At 51.5% G+C, this 25569-nt stretch overlaps 3 protein-coding genes across 3 annotated transcripts; 2 read left to right on the top strand and 1 right to left on the bottom strand.

The window, feature by feature from the left end:
• The first annotated feature begins 4179 nt into the window (after window positions 1–4179).
• LOC112886733 (trihelix transcription factor ASIL2-like) lies at window positions 4180–8259 on the top strand. The gene is made up of 2 exons (XM_025952711.1): window positions 4180–5784; window positions 7958–8259. Exon 1 carries the CDS (start codon window positions 4743–4745, stop codon window positions 5763–5765), a length of 1023 nt encoding a protein of 340 aa, XP_025808496.1. The 5' UTR covers window positions 4180–4742; the 3' UTR covers window positions 5766–5784; window positions 7958–8259.
• A 4586-nt stretch (window positions 8260–12845) lies between these two features.
• Window positions 12846–16278, top strand: LOC112887917 (ubiquitin-conjugating enzyme E2 36). The gene is made up of 8 exons (XM_025954210.1): window positions 12846–12958; window positions 13094–13121; window positions 13258–13344; window positions 14075–14133; window positions 15439–15480; window positions 15558–15631; window positions 15845–15942; window positions 16048–16278. Exons 1-8 carry the CDS (start codon window positions 12923–12925, stop codon window positions 16083–16085), a joined length of 462 nt encoding a protein of 153 aa, XP_025809995.1. The 5' UTR covers window positions 12846–12922; the 3' UTR covers window positions 16086–16278.
• A 6441-nt stretch (window positions 16279–22719) lies between these two features.
• On the bottom strand, window positions 22720–24729 carry LOC112887130 (gibberellin 2-beta-dioxygenase 3-like). The gene is made up of 3 exons (XM_025953225.1): window positions 24150–24729; window positions 23726–24071; window positions 22720–23502 (listed from the first exon to the last, which is right to left on the bottom strand). The coding sequence occupies exons 1-3, from the start codon at window positions 24542–24544 to the stop codon at window positions 23161–23163; spliced, it is 1083 nt and encodes a 360-aa protein (XP_025809010.1). The 5' UTR covers window positions 24545–24729; the 3' UTR covers window positions 22720–23160.
• Window positions 24730–25569: the final 840 nt, after the last annotated feature.

Here is a 25569-nt window from a genome sequence, read left to right as displayed (position 1 = left end):
CGTCGGACTGTCGGTCCCTGCTCCCATCTTCACGCCGGCCACCATGCAGCCACAAACCGCGCTGCCTCCGGATGCAGCCGCAAACCGCGCCGCCCCCACCTTCGCGCCCAGCCCCACGCCGCGCGCGTCGCGGCGCCATCGTCGCGCTGCGCCTCATCCTCCCCCCTACGGCTGCCCCCTCGCGGCCACAGGCGCCGCCAACCGGCCTGCATGCCCGGCAGCTGGGCCTGCGCATCTGCGAGCGCGCGAAGCCGTCGCGGAACCAGGCAGCGCCACATCGCGCCCCTAAGGCCGAGGCTTGGTGCCGTCCGCATGCGCGCAGCCGCCGCTCCGTCGCCGGCCGAGGCATCTCCTCCGCCTCGCCTCGCACGCGCGCGCCCGCACAGCCACCGGATCCGGCCGTCGTAGCGCCGGTTCCGTGGCCCTCGGGCTCTGTCGTCGCGGGGCACCGCCCACGCCGGCTAGCCCCTCAGACGACTCAGGCAGCCGCGCCCACCCAGATCCGTCGGAAGATGGGGAGAGGCCCCGCCGCCATCCTCATCGCAAGCTGCACGGGCTTCCGGTGGCCCGCTCAGGCGGCGCAGCGAGGGATTCGTCGGGGTAGCGGGCGGTGGCTAGTGCTTCTGCGCCGCCCGAGTCGCCCACGCGGGGGGCGACGCGAGTGTCTAGGTGGTTTTTACTGCTTTTCTCTTTTTACGATCATGCAGAGCCACCGTTTTATATATTATTGTAAACTTGGTGATGCAATTTTAGTTATATAATCATGGTTGTTGGTGATCTAAATTCAGCAATTTGTGTCAGCTGTAGTTTCCACGGAGAAGTCGTAATTGGTCATCCAAATGACCGAGAGATGAACTTATGGTGGTGAAGGAATATAACTGAAGTATTGAACCCTCAAGGAGGAGGTGAAAATTCCAAGTTCAACAACAGTGCTCGCCTGACTATAACTGAAGTATTGAAGCATCCAAAACGACGTGAAAAGGTCCTGCCATGGTGCTCGCCCCAGTCGCCTATATGTAGCAGGCGAAGTCACTGACGCTATCATCTAAATTCGCCTGCTGAGTCGCCAAAGGCGATCACCTATTCAGCTGCGACCTTCTAAGATTTCAGAATCGCCGCTCGCCTTGGCAACGTCAGCCTCCAGTGTCTCCATCTGCTGCTCGAGCTGCCTCAGCCTCTGATTCATGCGATGCAGCCTCTTAGTCACGGACTCATCTGCCACAAAGGACGCAAGAACCAGTCAGTTTCCTCTCGCTGAACATCGGGAAATGGTAACAGTCGGACGAGTTCAGTTCGCCCCCTGCCCCTGCCCGTTTTCCGCAGTGACGGCCGCCCCGGTGCTGGGTTCATGCGGCTTGGATGACGAGCCCCTCCTCCCAAGCATATCTGCAGTCTAGCTGCTCTCCCTACCACTGCAACCTGCGGTTCTCAAGCAGCTCACCAGGTGCCACAGGTGCAACGACCAACGAGGCTCGCAGTGTGCTTATATACATGCGCCTGGATGTACTTGAATTTTGACTGAACTCATAATTGGGTGCATCATAAATCGATTAGATTTCATGTTTGTGGTCTGAAGATTTCACTGATCGAGCTTGCTTCAGTCAAATGCTTGGGGGTCAGAGTCAGAGCCGGCGACTTGGACCGGAAGCCTGGCCTCCAGTTACGACGGCCAGGGGGCTTCTCACTTCACTCGCTCGTGACTTGTGACTTAGAGTGATTTAAAACCCTTAGCATTAGAAATCTGATTGAACTTCTTTGAGAACAAATAAACGGCAAACTGTACTCGATGAACACACGCCTATTTAACAGTTTCAGTTTGCACATACCTGAGTTTTGGTGCCAACTGCCAAGGCCGCTGCGACGAGCGGGCAATTTCAGTGCCGCCGCGATTGCCGTCGCTGGGATTCCATCCGTCGACCAGGTAGCTTTCTGTAGCTTGGGGTCGCCGGGTCGGTGACCGGTGACCGGTGACAGCCCCACCCAACGCTGCGTCTGCCTGAGCTTACCCCTGTCCGTCGGTGCCCGGTCCATCCCCGTGCCGCCGTGCGTACTGCGTAGAGCTGAAAAACTCCAGAAACTTGCGCAGCTTGTACCGCGGCGACAGCGGGCACGCACCTCGCGTGTCGATCGCAGATAGAAGACGCACCAGCTTTTCGGTAAGATCACCTCCAACGATTCTCTAGTAAATCTTTTCCAATAACCAGCTTTAGAATTTTTCAGTTATGGGCAGAGCCGTAGAGGCGAGGCAGGGCCTGGTCATCCGGCACGGGCCAGCCCTGCACTGCAGCCCACCACGGTCCGAGGCCTCAATAACCGAGGTGAGGACTCCAAGCCCGCGCTGTAACCGGCCGTTTCCCTTCGAACCGAACGAAAACGCTTGCGCCTCTTCCGCGCGAAAACTGGCCTGAGGAACTGGGAAAAACGACGCAACGTTAATGGCGTGAAGGCCCTGCCCCGGCTCGAGCATTACCGGTGGGCGGCGTCGTGCACGCCGCGCGCGACTCCGTCACCGGCGCGCTGCTCGCGTCGTGTGAAAAGTCGTGGCCAGGGAGTCGGTCTCACGGCCGCCGGTTCAACTCAAGCGCCTCAGGGATGGAGTCCTTGTCCGCGGCGGCGTGCGTCGCCGGCGTCACAAATCTGACCAGGCTGAAGGCTACCTCTAGCGCTAGCATCTTGGCCGTACGAACTTCTAGTATTGATCACGCAATTGAACAAACCAGCCAGATCCACGTACAGAATCCTTGGCAACTTGCTTGGGGCAGGCCGCAGGCAGAGCCGGCCGGCGTGGCTGCCACGGGCTACGGGGGCGCGTACAGCCAGAGCCAGCCGGCCCTGCCGGAAAACGGGGGCGGGGGTAAAGGCAAAGGCAAACCGACGGGCGGGCGGGCGACGTGCTGGTACCCGCCCGCCGGCCGGCCGGCCGGGAATTGATGGTGGGGTGGTGGGGACGTGGGGTACAAGCAAGCGAGCGTTACTCGCGGCGCCCGGGCCGGACGGCCGGACGTTGCCCGGGGGGGACCCGCACGACGCCGGTGGTGGTTCCCGAGTCCACGCCGCGCGCGCGCGCGTCGGCGCGTGCGATGCCGTGCCGTGCCGGCCGCGCTAGTGCGTGACAGGCAAGGGCCTGCGGCGCGGCGGGCAGCCTGAGGGGAGGGCAAGTCCGTCCAATTCAATGCGACCGGCCGGCTCGGCTTTCCTTTCGCTGGCCGCCGGTCGCACGGGCCAGAGCAGCCGGCGGCGCGCGTAGCCATCTAGAATTAGAGGAGACTGGTGGAGTGGAGCGGCACGGCGCGGGGGAGGGGGACCACGTACGCCGAACGGTGAACGCCCGGCGCCGCCCTTCACGGCCGGACGGCGGCCACCGGTGTCGTGTCGGGCGGCTCGTCGTGCGCGATTCGCCGGAATATCATGCCCCGGAATAAAAAAGGGACGGCGTTGGACGCACGGTGAGGTGACCGGCGGCAGGAGAAAGAGGTTGCCAGCTGCGTGACCGTGCGGGAGGTGCCGGCGGCACACTGGCATGCCAAGCAACGGCGGCTTCAGGTGGGTGGTTCCCCATCGCTGCGAAATTTGGCGATTCTGCAACCTCGTAATCGTTGATGTATCGCTGCGATCAGGTGATACCATTCCATCACCGAAACAAACGATCGAAACTAGCTTTTTTTGAGCTGCTCAAAACTAAGTTTGACGACGGCGGCGGCTATAAAAAAAAGTGAAAAATGATGCACTCATCCTGCGTCTGCCGTGGATGGATGAGGTTGATGCGCAGCGCCGCCGCCGACTAGCCAGCCAGCCGCATCGAGACCCCCGTATGGCCGTATCCAGCCGAGGCCCGCGCCGGCGAGCGCAACCTGCCGCGCCGCGCCGTCCTCTTGGCCGGCGAGGTCGCCACCACCCAACAGAGGCGACAATAATTGCCAAGCCTCCCCGCACGCGGGCCCACCAGCAGCCCCCCCCCCCCCACCCACCCCGCGCCGCGATACGCGAGCACGCCGAGCCGAGTAGTTGTCTTCTCTCTCTCTCCCCGCCTCCCCCGCCGCGCCTCTCCCACCCTCGCCCTCTCTCTCTCTCTCTCTCTCTCCCTCTTCTCTTTCGGCGCCTGAACGCAAGCCGACCAACGGCGACCACCTCAGTAGTCGCCCGCGATCCCACGCCCCCCACCTGACACGCTCGCGCGGCTCCCGTGCCCCGAGGCCGCGCGAATTGCCCGCCCTGCCCCTGCCGCCCGCCACCACCCGGGGGCACGCCAGTAATTTTCCCGCCGCCACCGCGTGCCGTCCGGTCTCCGGACCCCGGTGGCCTGTCGCCTCTCGCCTCGCCTCGCCCGCCTGCGCTACGACGCTCGCCGCGCCTGCAGGCCGCCCGCGCCCCTCCCTGCTGTCCCCACCCGCCCCCGTCTCCGAACCCAAAACCCACCGGCCTCGCTTTCGCCGGTTACCCGGTCAAACGCATCCAACGGCGGGCGGCACGTCTCCGATCGGGTCACCACGATGCCAGCCCCGCCCGCCGGTCAGGGTCCGGTCAGGTCGCCCCCACCGCGTCGTCACGTGCGACGCGCGTGCCGCGCCGTGCCGTCCTCGGCCGGCGCCCCACCCCTCCGTCGCCGTGTCCTTTTATTCCACCCGGCCTCGCCTCACCGCACCTCCCCCCAATTCACGCCACCACCACGACTTCCGTGCTCGCCGTCTCGTCGGGCTAGGGTTCGGCGCGAGATCTGATTCCGGGCGCCGGAGGAGGAGGGGATGGAGGTGAGGGAGATGGCGATGGCCGCGGCCGCCGCGGCGGCGGTGGGCGGGGGAGGGGGCAAGCTACCGCCGCCCAATCCCAACCTGCCCTACAGGGAGGACTGCTGGAGCGACGGCGAGACGGCCGCGCTCGTCTCCGCCTGGGGCAGCCGCTACGTCGAGCTCAACCGCGGCAACCTGCGCCAGAAGCAGTGGCAGGAGGTGGCGGACGCCGTCAACTCGCGCCGGGGAGCCTCCGCGCGCCGCCGCCCGCCGCGCACCGACGTGCAGTGCAAGAACCGTGTCGACACCCTCAAGAAGAAATACAAGGCCGAGCGCGCCCGCAACGCGCCGTCCGGCTGGTCCTTCTTCCATGAGCTCGACCGCCTCGTCGGCCCCACCCTCAGCGCCTCCGCCTCCAAGAGGCCCTCACCGTCGCAGGCGCCTCAATTTGCCCTGCCCTTCCCTCCACCAGCCTTGAGGAACCACCAGTCGTCTTCACCGTCCCCGCCTCCGCCTATGGCTCTGCCGCTGCCCGACTACCACCGTGGGTCTCCACTTCCTGCTGCTGCCCTCATCCAGAAGGCCGCTGCAGCTGCAGCTGCAGCCGTGTCTGATCTGGAGGACTCTGATGATGACGGTGGTATCAATAATCACAATTCACAGAGGTCGCCATCGCACTCGGTGTCTTCCCTCTCTGGCAATGGCAATAACAAGAAGCACAGCAGAGATGAGGCTGGCAGCGGGGGCGACAAAGGTTTCAAGGAGCTAGCAAGGGCGATCGAGGCTTTTGCAGAGATGTACGAGCGCGTGGAGAATGCTAAGCAAAAGCATGAATTGGAGATGGAGCGGCAGCGAATCGAATTCCTGAAGCAGCTGGAGGTGAAACGCATGGAGAATTTCGTTGACGCCCATGTGAAGCTTGCTAGGGCAAAGCGCCCTAAGAAGACTACAGGGGGTGCAGCTGATGGCGCTGGTGCAATGGAGTTGGTTGCCACCGTTGCTTCGATGCCTTTTGTCTCCACCTCCACCTTCCTCTGATGTTGAAGGAAGAGTTCAGGTACAAGTCCAAATTTTGGGTTAGCATCGCCATAGACAATTGTTCATTTATCAGATTTATGGCTATTATATATAGTTCTACTGTGGATGTGAGTTTTAGTTACAGACAAGATTGTTATGTTTTATTAGAGGGATACTTTTCGGATGCTAACTGTGCTGTGTCACAATTGTCGATGGTCCCTATTCGGGATAAGTTTGGCATTGAGAATTTATTTTCTTGACATAGTTGAAACTAACTCATGATCTTGTGAATTAGTGAGCCTGTTTGTGAGCGCGAATTTGCTCAAGAATAAACAATCTTCAACACTTTTGGAGAGTAATCCATCTTTGGCACCTCCAATTATCCAGCTTGTGCTCGAGAATTTTGTACCATTGTCTCCGCCTCTCCTTAATATGTTGTGAATGAGTCGCTGAAGTTAAAATCGAGCACATCAATTGGGTTCGGTAGCTCAAGTGTAATCATGTATGCTATGATAACAAAGGCTTTCATAGGCTCAGCGCTGTAGGCCGGGGGTGTGTTATGACCTTTTGTTTTCCTAGAGCACATGCTGACAGCCTTTTCAAACTTTCCCTCTATTATGTGTAAAATAATTTAAATTTGTCTAGTGAAACTACAGTAGATTCAGCCGGCAGAGAAATCTATATGTTGATCAAAGTATTATTTTTGCTAACATATAGTTAGGAAACGTAAAATTGTATGTTTGAGAAGGCTGCTGATATCCAAAATGCCATGCCCAAGAGAATGGAGGTAGTTGTTTACATGTTGGTGATCCTTGTTGAGCTGAGTTTGACAAGGATTCAGTGTCAAATTTGTTAAACAAACCAGGGTTGCATTGACCTTTTCATGCCCATTAAAAAACTTAAATATTTGGTATGGGATTGATATATTAGAGTTAGGCCGATTATCTGTTAATATTACTTAGTTTTAAATTTGTGATTGTCTAAATTTGGGATTTGACAAGTACTTACTGATGATCTGTTTATTATTTTGGTTTGAAGAGAGTACTTTTGGATCCATATTATTTTACTTCTGTATCCTGATGTCTGCGCACCTGAGCTCCGCTGAGTTAAAAATTTATAATCTTGTCTTGCCCCTATTTGTGCAAGTGTTACACACAGGTTGGACTTATTGTGTTTCATGCCATAGTTATGTTTACAATAAGAGGAGCTTGTCATTTTTCAGTTGTTGATCTTGTAACAAAAATCCAGATGTAACTCATGTGGATATTGCTGTGGTCCTTTCTGGCTGGAATGTTTTTTCTGTGATCAGGCAGCTGATTACTGTCCAATTATGTGTCATTTGTTATTTGAAATTTAAGAAACTTCAAGCTTACGACAACATATAACCATAAGGAGAGCTCAGGCTAGCTAAAATAAACTGAAGTACCATGTATTTACCTATAGGGTGAAGCCAGGGTCCAGGGGTTTCCTTGGTCAGTTTGACTGAGGTTTCTTCTTGGTGATAAAACCATTGGGGCGCGGTCTTCCCTCACCGGCTGAGTTTTTTATTTACCGGGAAATATCCATAGTTCCATACTAGTGGGATTTTAAACCTTGCTGTTTAGGCCTGAATATTGTCTAACACTTGTCTGGGTTTGAGGTCCAGGTTCAATTTTTGTGCCCTACTGTTGGCTAGAACTGCTGAAAGCAGCTTTTCATATCTTTAGATATAGCTGAACAGGAATTTGTTTTGGTTCAAGGCACTTGTACAACCACTAAGAAATAAGCTTTGTCTGTTGAACCTGCCTTCTTTGTTTATAAGTTGAAGCTCAACAAGCCACTGAGCCATGACTTTTCGACACTGAAACTTTAAGATCTTGTCCGCATACAAGTTTTTTGTGGGCCATGATAGTCCAAAAATTATTGTTGATTTGTGGTATATGTAAAATAGGGTAAACATGTGTTCATTTAACTGTAATGTACCATCCAGATGGATTAGGTCTTATTTCTTAACATGATTACTCTACCATTACATTTGCATTCTGTATCATGCTAAATTCTCTGGCAAAATTTGCCTGTTAAATAGCTATACTCTCGCGCATAATAAAAGCAAGTCATTTTGATATGTTATTTAGCATTTGCCTGAACAAATATACCTCAATGTTATGATTTTATGGCTGCTGTTCTCTTAAATGATTTATTCATTGCTTACCAACTAAATTCTCTTTATGCAGATCATTGATGGCGTCCTCTCTGGTGAAGGGCTGCTTGGTAGTGAACGCTACTGCCGTTGGGGTATTGTTTAGTCTGGGCTGTTCTTCTCAGGTTCACCGCTGTTTGTAATCTAGTACATGAAGATTAATCGGGGACTAAAAATTCTTAGTGTAAAGCTATGTTGGCAGTGTTTCTTCCCGGCTGTTTACCTGATTGTTTTATTGACAGTGTAGCTCAGAGTGTCTGACCTTGTCTACAAAAACATGGTGAATGAAAATGGTGTCAAAATCATTTCCCATTCTTGTCTGGGAACATGCAACTCCGAGCTAATTGCAACTAACGTTTTTGCTACTTGCATCCTTGTCTTTTGCGACCCCGGTATTTTTTTTTAAAGTAACAGGAGGGGTGTGAGCCCCTACTGGTTACATATTAAAAAAGAGGGAAAGTACAGGAGTTATTACAGAAAGAAACGAAAAAGAAAACTAAACTAGCCCCTGAACTTGAGCCTCTAGAATACAATACTTGGGAAGTATTTCTTTTTTGCCCGATGGATAACCAGGGCAAACTAACCAGGGTAAACTCGTAAGAAGCATTGTTTGGTCTCCTGGATTGAGAAAGCCTCATTCCTGAAAATGAAATTATTGGGCAAGGTCAAATACTCCATGACATAAGTGTAATTACTTCCATAAAGAAAGGTGCTGCAATTTGGCGCCGTAAATCTTCCAGAAGTGCTGAAGGACCCAAATCTGTTTGAATCTGGAAACCAATGCTATTCCAGCAAAGCTGTGCAAAAGGACAGGCCATGAAAAAATGTTCAACTGTCTCATCCTCTTGGCTTGTGCAGAAAACACAGCTGTAGACTTCTAGGTGCATTGTTCTTATAGTCTGAGCATTCCTCTGACATTCAACCGGTCTTTTAGCAAAAGGCGGAAGAAGATTTTGTGCTTGAGTTGGCTGCCTGATCGCCAAAGCCACTGAAACAAGGGATGAATCTCTGACCCCGGTACTTCAGATAAGAGTTTTTTTTCTTCCTTTTTTTATGAGGTGGCATTAGAGGATATTGCCCGTTCGCGTTTAAACGGCGAGTAGCGTCCGCTTGCAGCTGCTAGAGCTGGTGCGACACACTTCACGCATGTGAATGCTGGATTGCTTGCTGCTCGGTAAACAATTTGTATAGTTAACGCCCATTCCAGTGAGGGAGCCGTTCGCCGTAATGCATTTTGGGAAATTCTGATTCGCGATAGCTAGTACTTGCTATATTTCAAACAAATCGCATAAAACTGATGTCCATCTTCGAGCCACAGCGGGGTTAGTGTGTACTCCCTCCCTACCTAAAGAAAAACAGGCTAGAAATTCTAGGATAAATTAACAAGGAGGCAAAATAATTATGTTTGCTTCTATTTATAATTCATATTTAGCACTATGATTTATTTTTGAATGAATTTTAAATTAGAATGACTTGTATTTTTTTTGACGGATGGAGTGTGTGTGTGTGTGTGTGTGTGTGTGTGTGTGTGTGTGTAGACACACGTGCCCTTTCGGTTCGAGATGGGGGGAGCGGGCCGAGACAGAGATGGAAAGCCGGATTGCTCCGAGGATGTGGTGGTGGACCTCGTCCGGGAAGTGCTCCGATGCCGTCTCCACCAGCCGCCGGAGTCGCAGCCCCGCTGTCCTCTCCCCCGCCCGGAGCTATTCCGTCGAACAGGTGGCGAGCGTGGGTCTGCTCGCGTAGCGACGAGCGCGAGCCGGAGAAGGCGGACTGGAGATGTGCCAGGTAGGCAATGGGAATTGGGGGAAGCTAGAGAGAGAGAGAGATTGCAGCAAGAGGAGAGAAATCGTAGTGAATTTCAGCAAAGATTTGCTGTTCTGGTTGACAAAGCTGATGAAACGGCGAGTACGATCTGGAAATGACAATGACGCCTGGCGGCTCGAGGGCTATGGGCTAGATAGGCCGAGAGGCGGTCAGGCCCACCCAGCGCATTGGGCCTTGGCTTCATGTTCCTTCGTGGCTTCGTGCGTCCGAGGAAGGCTGTGGCTGATGCTGCAGCAAGAGAAACTTTTTCCATTCCCCATCATGCTCTTGCTTACCTGAAACTGAACATAAGCAGCCGTGGGCCCTTGATCACTGCAGAAACAGCACTGGTTGCTCTGCCTTGCTGGTCGGCTTCGCACAAGACGTTTTCGCGCCCTTGTGCGCGGACTTCTCGCTCTCTTCCCGCTGTGTCCGTTGCATGCCGATGACGAGTGCCTGCTGCGAGGAACAAATCAGGATGTTCGTGTTGACTAACGCAACCTGGCACTTCTGTTTCTTTCTCTCTCTCTCTTTTAACGTAATCTTCTGTTTCTTCCTGGAAACCTGCAGCTCGTACACTCAAACACATTACGGCAACAGTGGTTGAGGATCGTTTCCTTTTCAACATGAGGCAGAGCGAGTAACAAATCTCCATGTAAGATTTCCCCTAGATTTAACCTTCAAAAAAAATGATTCTTTTAGACCGGAGACCTTCCGGCCTAGCTTTACTGAAAGCATAAAGAGTGTACTGGGGTGCCAGTTTTACAAGCAAAAGAGTTTCTGAAAAACTCGCATTAACAGAAGGCTTCCCTTAAGGCAGAAGCTGTAAAAGGAAAACAACACCCTCTAAGACCTCTCTTCTAACTACTGGACTAAGCAAAGAGCACTGAGATGGTAAGCTCCCCTCCACTCGGGAACCGTAAGCTGCTTAGGAGCTAGACTGCAAAGACGATAGGCGCAGCTTCAGTTGTTGGATCGCGTCAGCCACCTGGAGCTGTTTTTTTCCCTTGCAGATGATCTCCCACTGTCGGTGTTTTACCGGTAAATCTATCTACATATGTATAATACTCTACGTTCTGTACGATGATTTGTATTGTCTTAATGTAGATTGGTGTGATGATTGTTTGGAGGAGGTCCCTGCCCATCCTTATATAGTCTGGGGGACAGAGTTACGTAAAATTCCAGCCCGATACTATCTTAGTAATCCTAGCACAATACTACTCGTTTAGTTTCCTTATATTCCGACTAGTCCTACTTGCATAGATTCTATGCTCATTCCTTGTTCCAGAATATTTTATTGCTATATGCGCAGTCCCGTAGCTCCAGATCTGATACACACCGTTGCATATAAGATAGCACACGAAAGACACAAACCTCATGTGAGGAGATAACGATATTGTTAAAGACAAAATCATTTCTAATTAATCAGAGAGACCGGACTGCACTGCCGAAAAGAAAGATGTATATTTGTTTAGTTTTCCAGTTAGCCCGCTCTAAAATTAATTCCCGGAAGTCAGGAACACTGGGTGGAACCGAACGCCAGCCAAACACCTCTCTAGCGAACCACCAGAAAAAGTGAGCCATAACACATCCAAAAATTATGTGATATGTGGATTCTACCATGCCACACATTTTACACTCTACATTACCCGGCCAGTTTCTTTTGACAAGCTGCTCTGCAGATTGTATTTTATCATGGCAAACTTGCCAAAGAAAGATCCTAATTTTTAGGGGCAGTTTAGCTTCCCAGATTTCCATCATGAAATCATTTTTCATGCCAGGGAATTGAAGCTCTCTATATAACGACGCAGTTGAGAAGATTCCACTCCTTTTTAGTGCCCAGGTCATAGTATCAGGACCAGGTGACAGAATAACACCCTCCATCAGTTGTAGGAGATTTTCCCATTCTGACTCCTCCTCTCCCCCAAAATTTCTTCTGATGTCAGGTGGACCTCTCCTGTGCCCAGAACCTGATAGACAAATCACTTCTGTTGGTGGCAAATTTCAAACAGCCTATGAAATAGAATTCTCAGAGGGCATTCTCCAATCCAGATCTCATGCCAAAATCTTATCTTTTGCCATTTTTTACCACATGTTTTTAGGCCTCTCTGACAGCTATCTTTACTATCATGTAACCCTTTCCAAAATTGAGACCCCCCTCTGTATGGGCAGCTGAAAAAGCCCTTGTCACCTAAATATTTCCTCCTCAGCAGATCCAAAACAGATATTGGAATCACCTCTCTCTAATCTGAAAATCCATTTAGCAAGCGGACACCTATTCATGATTTTTGTATTTGTGAAGTCCAAACCCCCAGCTTTTTCTGGAGATATCAGTAGGTCCCATTTAGCCATATGATACTTCTTTTTTAAGCTAGGGCCATGCCAAAAGAAATTTGACCTAGCAGTGTCCATCTTATGGGGAATCCCATCTTGTAGCATGTAAACACCCATAGAGTAACTGTAGCATGTAAACACCCATAGAGTAATTAGGAATAGAGCTCAAACATGATTCAATCAAGATCATTTTCCCACCACTTGATAAATTATAGCTTTGCCAGGAAGGCAACTTTTTAGACGCCAGAAGCCAGATCATCTATCTTCATGGGATTGTTACTGATCATAACACCAAGATATTTCATAGGGAAGCTCCCAATAGTGCAGTTGAAGATGTCAGCCACTCTATTTTGTTCCTCAAGATCCACTGCAATGACAAACACTTCACTCTTCTGGTAGTTAATCCTTAGACCAGACATATTTTCAAAGCAGTAGAGAAGAAATTTTGCATTGATGAAGGTCTGTTCCTCAAAATCCAAGAAAATGATGGTATATTGTAAATGCGTCAAGCCACCCTCTACCAAATGAGGTAGGTACTAAGCCTCTTACTGTTCCTAGATTAAAAAAAGATTACCCTCTACCAAATGAGGTAGGCACTTGCATTGAAGGTTGGAACCAAAGGCAACGACGTCAAACCTGAGAGCGCAGAATTACCGGAGCTGCGGCGGCGCTGAAAGGATCCAGAGTTTATAAAGGCGTCCGTCTGTGTGTCGCTGGCTCGCAGCCCATTCGCACCCACCCGATTGACGGCTCCTTTGACCCCCCGCGTCTCGTCTCGTCTTCCTCCGTCGCCGCACGAAGCTTGAGGCAATCCACCCCCCCCCCCCCCCTCCATCCCTGCGCTCCCCAGCCCGGCTCCATGGCCAACAGCAACCTCCCCCGCCGAATCATCAAGGTGCGCCTCGCGATCTGGTCGCCTCTCCCGGCTCCATCCGCAGATCTATCGCCCCGCCGCACCTCTCATGCTCTGTGGAATCCGACACACCTTTCTCGCTTGTGATTAATCCGTTACGAATTTGGATCTGTGCAGGAGACGCAGCGGCTCCTCAGCGAACCAGGTGCCCAATTGCCGCTTCGCGAGATATTTTTTTTCTGAGAATTTTGGTGCAATTTGGAGTCCGCTGCTACTGTTCCGGCCTCATTACTCAGGTGTGCTGTTTGATCCCGATTTTGGTCTTCTTTTCGTGCGTGCAGCGCCAGGGATTAGCGCGTCGCCGTCGGAGGAGAACATGCGGTACTTCAATGTCATGATCCTTGGCCCCGCGCAGTCACCCTATGAAGGTGTTCCTCTTTACCGATTTTAGTTGGCTTATTTGCTGTATTGGTAGTCTGTATGCTCCTCATGCTTTAATGCATGCGTCGTGGCGTGTGGATTCGATTTTGTGAACCCTGTTTGTAGTGTTCTGTAGACTACCGTCTGTGTTAAATGTTCTAGTTATCTGTATGCCTCGTTTTGTTTCTGAAGAAGTTGCAAATGAATAGTGGACAAGTGTACATGGATTACCATTACGAACATGATCTAGTAGGAGAATACAGCTAGCTCAACAGTATAGAACTATGGATAGCTTATGCACATCCAAATGTTGTGTTTGTGTATTCATCTATGCCAACTGCCACGTGCCAATCCAAGCTCTAGATTCTAGACTTCCTAGTGGATCTGTTTTTTATTAGTGCGTTTTCAGTTATCTATATATTATGTCAGTCACGTAGGAATATTTCCTCCCTACTACTCCTGCATGGAAGTTCTGACTCTTGTAAGGTTCATGCTGGCAGCATAGTGATTAATCTGCCCATGACACCATTCCTTTTAACTTTAGTGATCATACAAGTTACTGCTATGATATGCTCACATGTCACCACACAATGGATTATCTACCATTTCTTGTGTGCCATGTAAAGAGTACTGAAATGTTGTACGTAGATAAGGATGCAATAGCTAATAGTTTTATATTGATTTTGTGAAATCTTATTATGTTTCTTCTGATATAACTTCTTTTTATCTGTTGGACAGGAGGAGTTTTCAAGCTTGAACTATTCTTGCCTGAGGAATATCCCATGGCTGCTCCAAAAGTAATTTCTTGATCAATCATTAATTTACTTACCAAATCATTAACTGGCATGTATATTTCCACATTCTGTGTCCTCAGTCATATCCTTTTCTCCACCGATACGAATTCCGTTTGATCAACATAATCCTGTCTAGAAGAATTTTGTATGATGTTACTTCCTAAAGCCTACTGACAAGCCCAGTAACATTTCATTTTTGTTATTGCAGTCCCTTCCATATATGTTAGCTAGTAAATGAACTCTGCGTAGCTGTTCAGTAATGAAAACTTGCTATGCTTCATCTTTGTTAAGTGGTGTTTCTTATGCATGTCTACATTTTTGCCCACTTCCTTTTCTGGTGGTTTCATGTCTAATCTTAAGTTCTACTCACTTTGCATGGTAATCATAATTGATCAGAAGTACTAGCCCTTCACTTTCACCGGAAAGTCATCAGTAGCATTCCTTTGATAAATTTTCTATCTTAGATTTGCTCTTTTTTTCCTCGAATGCGCAGAACTGTGTATCATTGTATTAAGACGAAGAATACTATTTACAACACACCCAAAACACACGCACTCACCCACACATTAGTACCAGAATTACATTCACGCCCAGGATAAAGAAAGAACGACCACAACCAAAACTAACCACAGATTGCTCTACTCAACAGCCACATCTTAGCTGTGCTAAACTCCTAGCTCCTGGTAAACACAAAAGATATCCTTCCTCTAAAATTTGCTGAGGACAAGCTGTACGCTTGGGGAAGCTCCATTCAACACCCAACCATTGAGGTGTCGCCACAACATCCAAGCACCCGAAATGATCACCGAGTTCAGCCCTTGCTTCATGTTTCTGGAAACCAGAGCATTAATCTTTAGCCACCATTCACAGAACACCTTACCAGCAGGCTGTGGTGAGAGATCAGGGAGTCCATATCGCTGGAACAGAAGATACCACACCTGCCTAGAATTGTTCTTTTCTTATAATTTTAACACTCGCCTTTTTTATAAGCATTACATTCAAGTGTACTGACTCATTGCTCATAACATCGTACTTCTGATTTAACTCTCACCAGTTGTCCAGTAGTTAAAACTTGGGTACGCTTTGCTAAATATTAGAATGAGGGGGTTTAGCAAAAATTATAATTGTATTGACTCATTGCTTGCACCGGTTGGCAACTAATATTGTAAGCTCTAAATGTGTGTATTTTTCCCTATTTGGGGATTAACATCGTCTAATTTTAGAGCTATTCCATTTGTACTCTCCGTCTCTTGCCACTGTGTAGTAAGCCTTTCTTACGGTATTTTATTTCGTCTGCTGCTGATGCAGGTTAGATTTCTCACCAAAATTTATCACCCCAACATTGACAAGGTAGGCAAATGTTACTGTTTGCACTTTTCTTTGTGTGATGAAAGAAAGTTATAGCTCATCTCTGCCAAAATTTGCAGCTTGGTAGGATATGCCTTGACATTCTTAAGGACAAATGGAGTCCAGCTCTTCAGATACGTACTGTTCTATTGAGGTAACTGCTTATGTTATTGCTTGCTTGGCAACATAGTTATGATGGTAGATCATATATGAATCCCGTACTACATTATAGTTAGTGAAAACGTGAGCAAGCTTACTGAAACACTATATCACCATAGTATCCAATTTTCAGACTGGTTGTGCATTTCTCTGATGTCTACTACATCAGTGCGCTACCTTACTGCCTCTGATAATATTTGGTCTTCAGCATCCAGGCACTGCTGAGCGCACCAAATCCAGATGATCCTCTCTCAGACAACATTGCAAAACACTGGAAAGCCAACGAAGCTGAAGCTGTCGAGACAGGTACATGTAGAGGCAATGCAGTAAACACATCCGTGGTTTAATAGGCACACATTTGATCCATGTTTACTTTCCTGATGTCTTAATAAGGCACTCTTTTTCTTGCAGCGAAGGAGTGGACTCGCCTGTATGCAAGTGGGGCATGACAACCAAGGGTTATATTTGTAATAACAGTCATAGTTTGATCACGATTGAATATCACCTGCTTGAGAGAGCAAATTGCAATGTTTGCAATAGGGGAAAAAATGATCGAACCATAACAGTTCGAATTATGCTATGTACTTGTGGCTCCCTTCAGTGCAGTAAGCATCAAAGTAGGTGTTGCTTGGTCTGTTTCTATTTGCTCTTCAGTGCCTCTTTGCTCCCTTCTCTTCCGGATGGTTTTGATTTTTTTTTTCACAATTCCTGTTGTTTCCTCTTGAGCACATTTGGAGCCATTTCTTAGCTTTGTACGACGGTACTGAAACTGGCTAGGCTACCTCTTGGGGAACCAGTTTAGTTTGTAGGCAGCTGTGCCAATAGGCAATAGGCCATAGCTTCATGACATCTGTTCAAAACTTACATGGCACTCGCCATCTCCTGTTCTATGTTTACTCTGGGTGTTGCCACCAGATACGGCGCCCCGGCCGACAGGATTATTGTCGGCGGCCAGGCAGAATCGCCACTCGCAAATGTGCTGCAGCACTGGTCGTACGGGCCGAGCAAAGAAGGGCCGACCCAAGATCACGCGTCCGGAGGTCCATTGCGCAATAGGCCTTGTTCCATTAAGGACCGCAGAAACGTGGAGAATGCACAGCGAAAACCGGTTTGTGCGTTTGGACTCGTGAGCGAGAAGAGAGTATATACATCTTTTTAAAAATAATAAAATAATTAATAATTTAGGACGGAGAAATGGAGAAAGTACCTCAGAACCAGATGCCCGGAGCTGGCTCGCGGCGGTGGTGAGTCTCGAGTGGTGGTGACACAATGGACGATCTGGCATGCGAAGCGCAAAGCAATTTATGAGATTCTTTCCATAGCCTGCTATGAGCGCACGGCTTTGTGGAGATTTTTTTTTTTGGAAAAGAATGGAGAGATTTTCATCAGTCGACGGTGACGTGTAGGAAAGGTTTGGCACTGGCGAGCGATCTACTCCTGCTGAAATTTAGACCAGCGAGCGACTGTGTTGACGTCGTCAGGAACAATCAACGAGACGGCATGGGCCCATAGGGCCGTGTCATGCTTCACTCCTGTAGAGTTCGTCCATGAAAGTAGAGGCTCCAATGTTGATGCGCATAGGTTGGCAAGAAGTTCGATTCATGAAACTGTAGACAGGAATGTGTGGCTTTTGCGTCCGTCCGAAGACTTTTGTAAATTATAACCCTTACCTGCTGTATGCTCATAATTAATAAAGGGTGGCGATCTTAAAAAAAGAGAGGGGGCATTCTCTGACTGTGTGAGTGTGAGTGACCACTTCTTGCAGCTGGGAAGTTCAGCAGCGCCGGAGCCGGACAGATGGGCTAAGGATCGATCGGGCGAGCTGGATCAGGAGATAAGCTAAGCTCGGGCCTCGGGCACTCCTTTTCTGTCACAAGTTGAAATTGGACGCATACATCTATCCGCTTCCGGTGAGGACGTATGATTGCTGGACCTCTTCCTCATTGTTCGCCCGTGGAGCTGTGCTCGAGTGCTCTAGGTGGTCAGGCACGGGGAGCACGAGACGCGCGGTCACCGGCTCTGGTCCTGGACGGCTGTACCTCTTCCTTATCCTCACTCCGATTCCATCGCGCATGCAGCAGGACGGCCAAAAACGTGTTCCTTCGCTGGGCGCCGGCTGGCCTTCGTTCTCCTCTCCCACCCGGCATTGGTCCTGCAGGTCTAGCTAGGTAGTCCCCCGGGGCACACTCGGAGGACAAGAACGGATGCCCATCGGTGCGGTGCACCTTCCGACATCCGGATAGCGTCCAGCACCAGTAGCGCGTACGTTCGCGATGCCCCCGAAGAGAAGTCATCAGGGCCGGCCGGCCTCTTGTCGTCGCCCTCGCCCATCTTTATCTCAAACCCTAACCTTTTCTAGAGCCGGCCGGCTAGCGTGCACGGGGACGACGCAGCGCAAAAGGGCTCGAGCGCGCGCTCCGAGCTGTCCAATCGGTTTCGCGCGCGGGGCAGAGCGATCTGCGCAGGGCCGGGGGATGCTGCTGCTGCCACCATTTCCGCCTGGCGCGCGCGACAGAGATTCTCTCCTGTGCGCGATGCTCCGTTGCTGCTGCTCTGATGAGGACGAAGCCGAAGGGGGGCCGGGGCCTCCGCTACCCGGGCCGCCCGTGTCCAGGATCTGAACTTCCGATTGATTCGCGCCGCGTGCTGGGTGCAGCGCCACGGTGGCTCCATTGGTACGGGCGGTTCGGTGTAGCTCCCGAAAGGCGGACGCCTAGAGGTGGCGCCAGCCTCGCCATGTCCTCTCGGCGCAGGCGCTGCTGGGCTCTTTCTGTTCTTGTGCACGAGGTCAGACACAATTAATCCAGCCAGATTTGGTACTACAAAGAAGAACAAATGAACAATGAAAAAGAAAAACAAACATATCTCGATCAACTGAAATCGAGGGTCGCGATTGACGACCATTGGATAGATAGATATAGATATAAAGGATATGGAAAATCAAAGCCTCGCGTACATAAACTGTTAAGAGCATGTACAATGGTAGATATTGGTAACGGCTACCGTTTCATATTATTGAGTTGTCTGATGGCACTTAATGGTGAACTATATGTAGCCATAAATAGAGACTGCATCGTAAGAATAATCTATCATGCTTTCATATCGTCTATTACTTACTGCGTATCATCTTTCTCTCTTCTCTGTCTCTCCAACATGTCATCGGTCCAAAATCCTATGTGACGTATCTTCTTAGATAGCGGATGCCACCCCCACGGTATATACTCACTCCGTCTCAAATTAGAATCTATTTGGATCCACTCAACTAAAATTTAGCTAGCTAAAATTTTAAAATCAAATTTTAGCCAGCTAAAAATTCTCCTAGCTAAACTTTAGCTGAGGTATTTGGATCCTTCAGCTAATAGACCCAGCTAAAATTTAGCTGAATTTAACTCTGTTGAAATAGCTAAACTCAGCTAAACTTTAGTTGATCTTTTAGCTGGGCCATTTGGATCCCTAGCAGCTAAATTTAGCCAGCTAAATTTTAGTTGGTGACCCTTATCAATTCTTTTAGCTTTTTTAAATTCATAGTTTTTTCTATGTATCTATATATTATATATTATGTTTAGGTGCATAGCAAAATCTATAAGTCTATAAAAACTGAAATGACTAATAATTTAGTACGGATGGACAATTTGAAGCCGTTCAAACATTTTTACGAGAAAAGGACCCGGCATCTACCCTTTTTCCAGGGGCAGAATCCTGCAGGGCGAGCCGTGGAGACAGCCAGCTTAATCATGCAAATCTGCCGCAGGCACCTTTTGGTCAAATCAGATGACAAAGCATCATTTGCACGGCAATGACTCCTGTGAGGCTGTGGCTGTTACCCGCGTGCATGCGCTCCCCAATTCGTGCCTTTTGTTCTGCGGGGCAAGTGAATCTTCAGGCCGGGGGGGCACTCGCTGCTACCTGCTCTGTCTGGTCCAGCGTCAATAATGCTGTCCCATAATCAGAGGAAACGGTTTCCTCCACTGCAAGTTGTCAATTTTTATACTAGGACATGATGCACGTTGGACATGTTTGGGTGGCTCTGGCTGCGTATTCTTCATATACCTATGGGGAAAACCCGTCGACGTGGAAGTCGGTCTTCGGGGTGCAAACTCCCCTAGTATGGTCGAGCGCATTCTGATGGTGCAGCAGGAATACGGAGCATGGATCGTTATCATTAGACAGGCAGCCGTGTACTTGCCGGGGACGGGCAGGAGCACCCGTGCTGATACTTGTCGCGGTTGCTAAAACGAGCGAACAAACAACACGCACGTCAGAGCGGCGCTCCGGCGCTGGTCGTGCTCGTGCAAGAACTACAGGCCCCCGTCGCGCTCGGAGCCACCGAACTTGGTAATCTGCCTGCACATGATAATACCCTTCTGGGATGCATTCTTGTACAGTTCTTCATTACACACTCTAACTGGCACTGCCGTGGTGTCCCAAAATAAAGCTTGCACGATATGATCTTTCTCGACGACCCCCCTACGTCCGCGCGCACACGTCGACACGCTAAGACATGGTAGCCACGCCGAGATCCTGCTCCGGCCCACCTGCTTGAATCGCCGGCGACGACGGCGACGGCGATCAGTGACGGGCCGACCGGGGCCGGCAGGGCGTCGAAGGGGACGCGCTGGCCAGCACCCGTTTGGGGTCGTCGCGCTAGCAAGCTGACCGAACTTGAGGTGGAGACGCACGCACCTAACTGCTAGTGCTTTCGTGCCGGAATCCAACGACGGGGCGTGTCGCCGGCGGCGCGCCGGCCATGCCGGATCGGGGTGCGCCGCGCGCCAGGTGGCGGGGGCGTACGCCGGACACGTCTTGTCCGCGGCCCCGCCTCGGCCACTAGCTCCTGCGTGCGCGCCCCGACCCCGCGCCCCCGGTACCGCCGGGGTTGCTGCCAGGAGATCGCACTCGCGTTCCATCATCTGGCCACTGATCCGGCACCGGAACCCCGCCGGACCGGCCCGTAATAACGCCCGCGCCACGGGCGGTGGCCGGTGACCGCAGGCGACGTACGCGCGTGCGTGCCGCGTAGGGTTCGCGCGGCAGCACCAGCTGATTTGCCGGCGCGGCCCGGCCGGCCGGCCTGCCTGCCTGCATGTGAGCTTGCCGTGCCTGCCCAGACGTACGCCACCCACTGACCGAGTTCAGGACGCGTCACCGGTGAACAGTTCTCCTGTGGTCTCTGCCGCGCGATGTCGGCAGCAGCCGGTGCCCGGGCGGCTCGATCTCCGTCGCTCGAGGCCTGACGAAACCTGGGTGCCCCGGCAAAAGTGGTAAGTAGACTGGTAGCGGTAGCGCGTGGGTTGGGCCGGGCGCGTACCGAGAGAGAGAAGGCACGCACGTACATCTGAAAAAAGGGCGTGGCCACATGGGCGCCTGTCAGAGAAGGGTTCACGTGGATGTACGCGGCGTTCCCAAGTACCAGCTGTTCAATTGTTCATGCCGATCACTTTGATGTGCTCTGCTACGCCCATTCTAGAGTTGTTTTGGGTGTCACCATCGCAGACTGTAAACAGAAATGTTGATGCATGTGGCCATAGGAGGTCATGAACTGCACAGCACAATGCTCAGGTGCTGAATCGATGACAGGCTCACGTAATGTAAGCACGGAGAGAGTGCCTGCTGATTTGGTCAATGTTCAGGACCTGTTCAGGCTACGGGGAATCTGTTGACTTATCGAGAAATTCGAGTCTCCAGTGGATATCACGGAGTTCCCTTTTTTGCTCGTCTGGTCAGGCACGCAGCGTCTGTATCCTAACAAAAGAAAGTAGGCAGGGTAGGCGGAGGGAGGCACGGGCAGCGCCCCGCGCGAGCGCGTCGTGTGCTTGCCCGTCCCCTACCAGCCTGCGGCCGGTCCCGTCTCCGATCACATCGGCAGATGCAGCGAGCGTGAACCCGTCGGTCTCACCCAGGAGTAGTACGTCTGAGAACTTACCCAGCGGCAATGTAGAATAAATATTACTAGTATGACTTTTCAGAGCAAGCAATCCGCTGTGGATGGGAGGAGGCGATGGCCAGGCAACAGTGGAGGGTGAGCTAAGCGTGAAATCAAATGCCACAGTATTTAAGTTTTGCATAGGATTGTGAAATAAAATGCTCGTAGTGCAATTTCACTCGGTTTCCAGCGCTTGGGGATGGAACGAAATGTTGTCAGTAGAGTTTCACTTCCAATATGTTGGAAATAGTGCGTAATGGGTTTCATCTAGATGAAACTCATTTTTCTCTCTTTTTCGTCATAACACTTTGTCATATCATCAGGTTTGCTGATGTGTCAAAACTAAGAGTGAAACCCTCGCCAAGAATGCCTAACAAACATATTGATAATATCGAATTTTGATCACATGAATGTTCAGAAGGGAAACTCATCTTCTCTCTTTTTCATCATAATACTTTGTCATGTCACTAGGTTTGCTGATGTGTCAAAAAATAATAATGAAACTCTCACCAAGAATGCCTAACAAACACATTGACAATATCAAATTTTGATCGCACGAATGTTCAGAAGGGAAACTCATCTTCTCTCTTTTTCATCACAGCACTTTGTCGTATCACCAGGTTTGCTGATGTGTCAAAAATAAGAATGAAACTCACACCGAGAATGCCTAACAAACACGATGACAGTATCGAATTCTGATCGCATAAGTGTTCAAAGGGATAAAAAAAACCCCAAATAATTGGTAGAAATATCTGACAGAAAAGCTGCCTCTATATAGCCAACTGTTTCACGATGTTGCTATTTATAGAGCATGTTCGCTAGATTTTATGTGATTGTGATCATAATCAATTTTTCGAGGTGAGCATTAATGCATTACTCCGTTGGTTAGGTTTTAGAAATGCCGGTTGTGCCTGCCGAAGGGAGTGGGAGGTTCGAATGGACCGGCGAAACCGTCTATTGTGGCATGGGCGCAGCGAGCGTGGATCCAATGATGGGTACGATGGGAGGTAGTGGTGGGTGGGCAAGGTAGCTCGTCCGATCGGTATGCGAAGGCACGATAGAAGAAGAACATGGCACGCACGGTGTAGCAGGAGCAGGAAACAAACATGTAGCCGATAGATAAGCCACAGAGATCGGATCGGACGGCTCTGGTGTGAAATTTCAACAATTGACTGGCAGTAGCATCCCCCTTTTAAGCAAGAGAAGTCACGGATGCAGTTACATGCGCAGCCTAATTGAGCTGCCTGTTTCCGTACGGTGCCCAAGCAGTCATTAGCAACCGCCAGCCCGTTAAAGTAGGGTAGAGTAAGCAGCAAAAGTGGGCAGCATACACGCAAACAATAGCCACTACTACGGGAAGTTACAAGGACGGCCCGGCCATGTACACGCAGGCAGCGGTCAAGGCCGTCAAGCTCAGGCAGCGAGAGAAGCAGGGCTGCAGGTGCCAGTCCTGGACCTGCCAGGGTTACTGCTGCATCCAACCCAGTTACCCGATATGGATTAAACAAAAGGCCAGGTCGAATCGATGATTCCATCGATCAGGGCCTGCAGCCTGCAGCCAGAGCCTAGCCTGGCACGCCTCTCCCCGGTCCCAGCCAGAGCTAGTACACCTGCGCCACCTGCTGCTGCTGCGGCATGCAGGTGCCGCTGCTGCAGTGCGGCTGCGGGTCGGCGACTTGCGCGGGCTCGCTGGCGGCGGCGCGCAGCTCGAAGGGGCCGAGCCGGTGGTCGCCGAGGCGGGTCTTGTAGGCGGCGCGCTTGTACTCGCCCCAGGTGAACTCCCGGTACAGGCTCTGCTCCCCGTCCCGCATCACCTGCGGCAGCGGCGCGATCCGCTGCGACGCCGCCGTCCCGCCGAAGTAGATCACGGACAGCCGCGACTGCGCGCCCTCCGGCGCCACCACCCGGTGCTTCACGCTCCGGAACCGCCCGTTCGTCAGGACCTGCGGCGCGGGAGCAACACAACACGTCGTTTAACACGATTGCTGACTCTGGTCTGGAGCGATGCATGCATCCGGAGCCTTGACCCAGATGAGGCGCATCAGTGCCTGCATCGCGGCGCGGACGGGAGAGGCGAGAGCATGGGCATGGATGAGCTCACTCAACCATGCGCGGGCGCAGCACACATGCATGCATGCACAGGTAAAAGCGGCCAAAGTATAATACCTGCAGCGAGTCTCCGACGTTGACGAAGAAGGATTCCGGGTCGGGGGGCACGGGGACCCACCTGCCGTCCCGGAGCTTGATCTGCAGGCCCGCGGTGCAGTTGGACCTGAGCACGGAGATGATCTGCGGGTCCGTGTGCTCCCCGAACCCCGTCACGCCGCAGTCCCCCGGCGCCCGCAGCGGGCAGGGCGGGTAGTGGTTCACCCGCACCAGCTCGTCGCCGCCTTCGCGCCCCACCACCATCGACCGCAGCAGCGCGCGGTCCACGCCGAGACCCTCCGCTATCAGCTCCAGCACCCGCCCGCCCACCTCCCGCACCGCCGCCGTGTACTCCTCCAATGCCGTCCTGCATGCGCACCCCTCAGACATGCACGGCGAGTGCTACGTACTAGATAGTAGGTGCTTGCTAGCAGCGCTGGCTTACCGGAGCGGGGGCGGCAGGGAGGAGACCTTGACGGAGTTGGAGCTGACGGAGAGCAGGAGGTACTCCAGCCAACCGACGTCGCCGTTGGAGCCGATGGTCTTGCTGCCGTAGCCCAGGGGCCGGGCGGCGCCGGACATGTCCACCTTGTCCTGGGCGGGCAGCGCGAAGAACGCCATCGCGCGGGACTCCAGCGCGTCGGCCACGCCCGCCGGCACGCCGTGGTTGGTCGCCCGGAAGAAGCCCACGCTTCGGCACGCGTCCGCCACCGCCGCCGCCGCGCCCGGCGCCGACAGGTCGACGCACGGGATGGCCGCGGCCGCCTGGCCCGCATTGGCCTTGGGGCACCGCATCAGCGGGATCTGCTCGATCGAGCTCGGCGCCGTGATCGCCACCATGGCTAACGAGCGTGCGCGGAGTCTCTACTCCGCTACTGTCTTCTCCTCGTGCACGTGCAAACAGGGGAGGGAGCTCCGAGAGCTCAGCTCAGCTTGTCAGCTGCAGCGAGCGAAGCAGAGCAGGAACAGGGGAGCAGCTAGCCAAACTAGCCGGAGAGCGAGATGCAGGGGAGGGCGTTGTTGTGTTGCACGTTTGCACTTGTGGTGATCTCGGATGAGGCGATGGCCTCGAATATATAGGCGGGCAGGGCATCACAAGTTGCGCTGACAAGGATTCAGCAGTACAAACATATCTTTAACAAGGGGTAGGGCATGCCCCTAAATTAGCTTAGTGCAGCGTAAGTGACACATGGAGGAGTAATGGTAGCACCCTGTTTGGCGCCACAGCGGCTTCCTGCTTTTAACGGATGAAAGGGCTCATGCCGAATTTCAGAAAGTAGGACGTCTCCCTCACTAACTGTTCCAGAGGGGGCTCTCATCGGATATTTTTGCCTTTATATTTTCAGAATCGTGGATCAAATGGGGAATGCTAAAATAACTCGATTTTCTGGCCCGCTTCGAGCTTTGTAGCTTTAAGGGTTATGGGTGAAGGTTTGTGGAGATCATTGTGATTAAAGAGATAGCCGCGTGGTATTTTTCATAACGGTAGTCCGATTGGTGGCCTTGAATGAGTTGCAGGCTTCGGTAGACACCTGTCCTCAAGAACATGACCATAGGGTTGGTCTTGGTGGATGCTAGTTACGGGTATGGCGTGCTAGACTTGATTGCCATGAACCCTAATATTAGAGCATGGTATTTGAAAAATCTAGTAGCGGGTGACACATGGAGAGGGAAATCTAGGATGTACGGATAAGTTACAGTTGAGAATCGATACGTGACCTCGCCCACATCGGTTGGTGAGAGATCATGACCATAGAACGAAAAGCTAGACTAGAAACTGAACTGGTCAGACTACCGGTTCATCTATAGTAGTATTGATTTATTATTTATCAATATATTATTTATTTGTCATGCCTTGTATAAAA

Source organism: Panicum hallii, chromosome 3 (genome assembly GCF_002211085.1).
Source record: "Panicum hallii strain FIL2 chromosome 3, PHallii_v3.1, whole genome shotgun sequence".
NCBI lineage: Eukaryota > Viridiplantae > Streptophyta > Magnoliopsida > Poales > Poaceae > Panicum > Panicum hallii.
Note: the sequence above shows the minus strand (reverse complement) of the source record. Positions and strands in the feature narration are given on the sequence as shown.

Excerpts from the sequence above, each read along its gene's own strand:
- LOC112887917 (XM_025954210.1), top strand. The coding sequence starts at position 12,923 with ATGGCCAACAGCAACCTCCCCCGCCGAATCATCAAG. Across the intron at positions 12,959-13,093 it reads TCCCCCGCCGAATCATCAAG|GAGACGCAGCGGCTCCTCAG; the intron begins GTGCGCCTCGCG and ends GGATCTGTGCAG. Across the intron at positions 15,481-15,557 it reads ATCACCCCAACATTGACAAG|CTTGGTAGGATATGCCTTGA; the intron begins GTAGGCAAATGT and ends CAAAATTTGCAG.
- LOC112887130 (XM_025953225.1), bottom strand. The coding sequence starts at position 24,544 with ATGGTGGCGATCACGGCGCCGAGCTCGATCGAGCAGATCCCGCTGATG. Across the intron at positions 24,072-24,149 it reads TCCCTGCCGCCCCCGCTCCG|GACGGCATTGGAGGAGTACA; the intron begins GTAAGCCAGCGC and ends GTGCGCATGCAG. Across the intron at positions 23,503-23,725 it reads ACGTCGGAGACTCGCTGCAG|GTCCTGACGAACGGGCGGTT; the intron begins GTATTATACTTT and ends CCCGCGCCGCAG.
- LOC112886733 (XM_025952711.1), top strand. The coding sequence starts at position 4,743 with ATGGAGGTGAGGGAGATGGCGATGGCCGCGGCCGCCGCGGCGGCGGTG.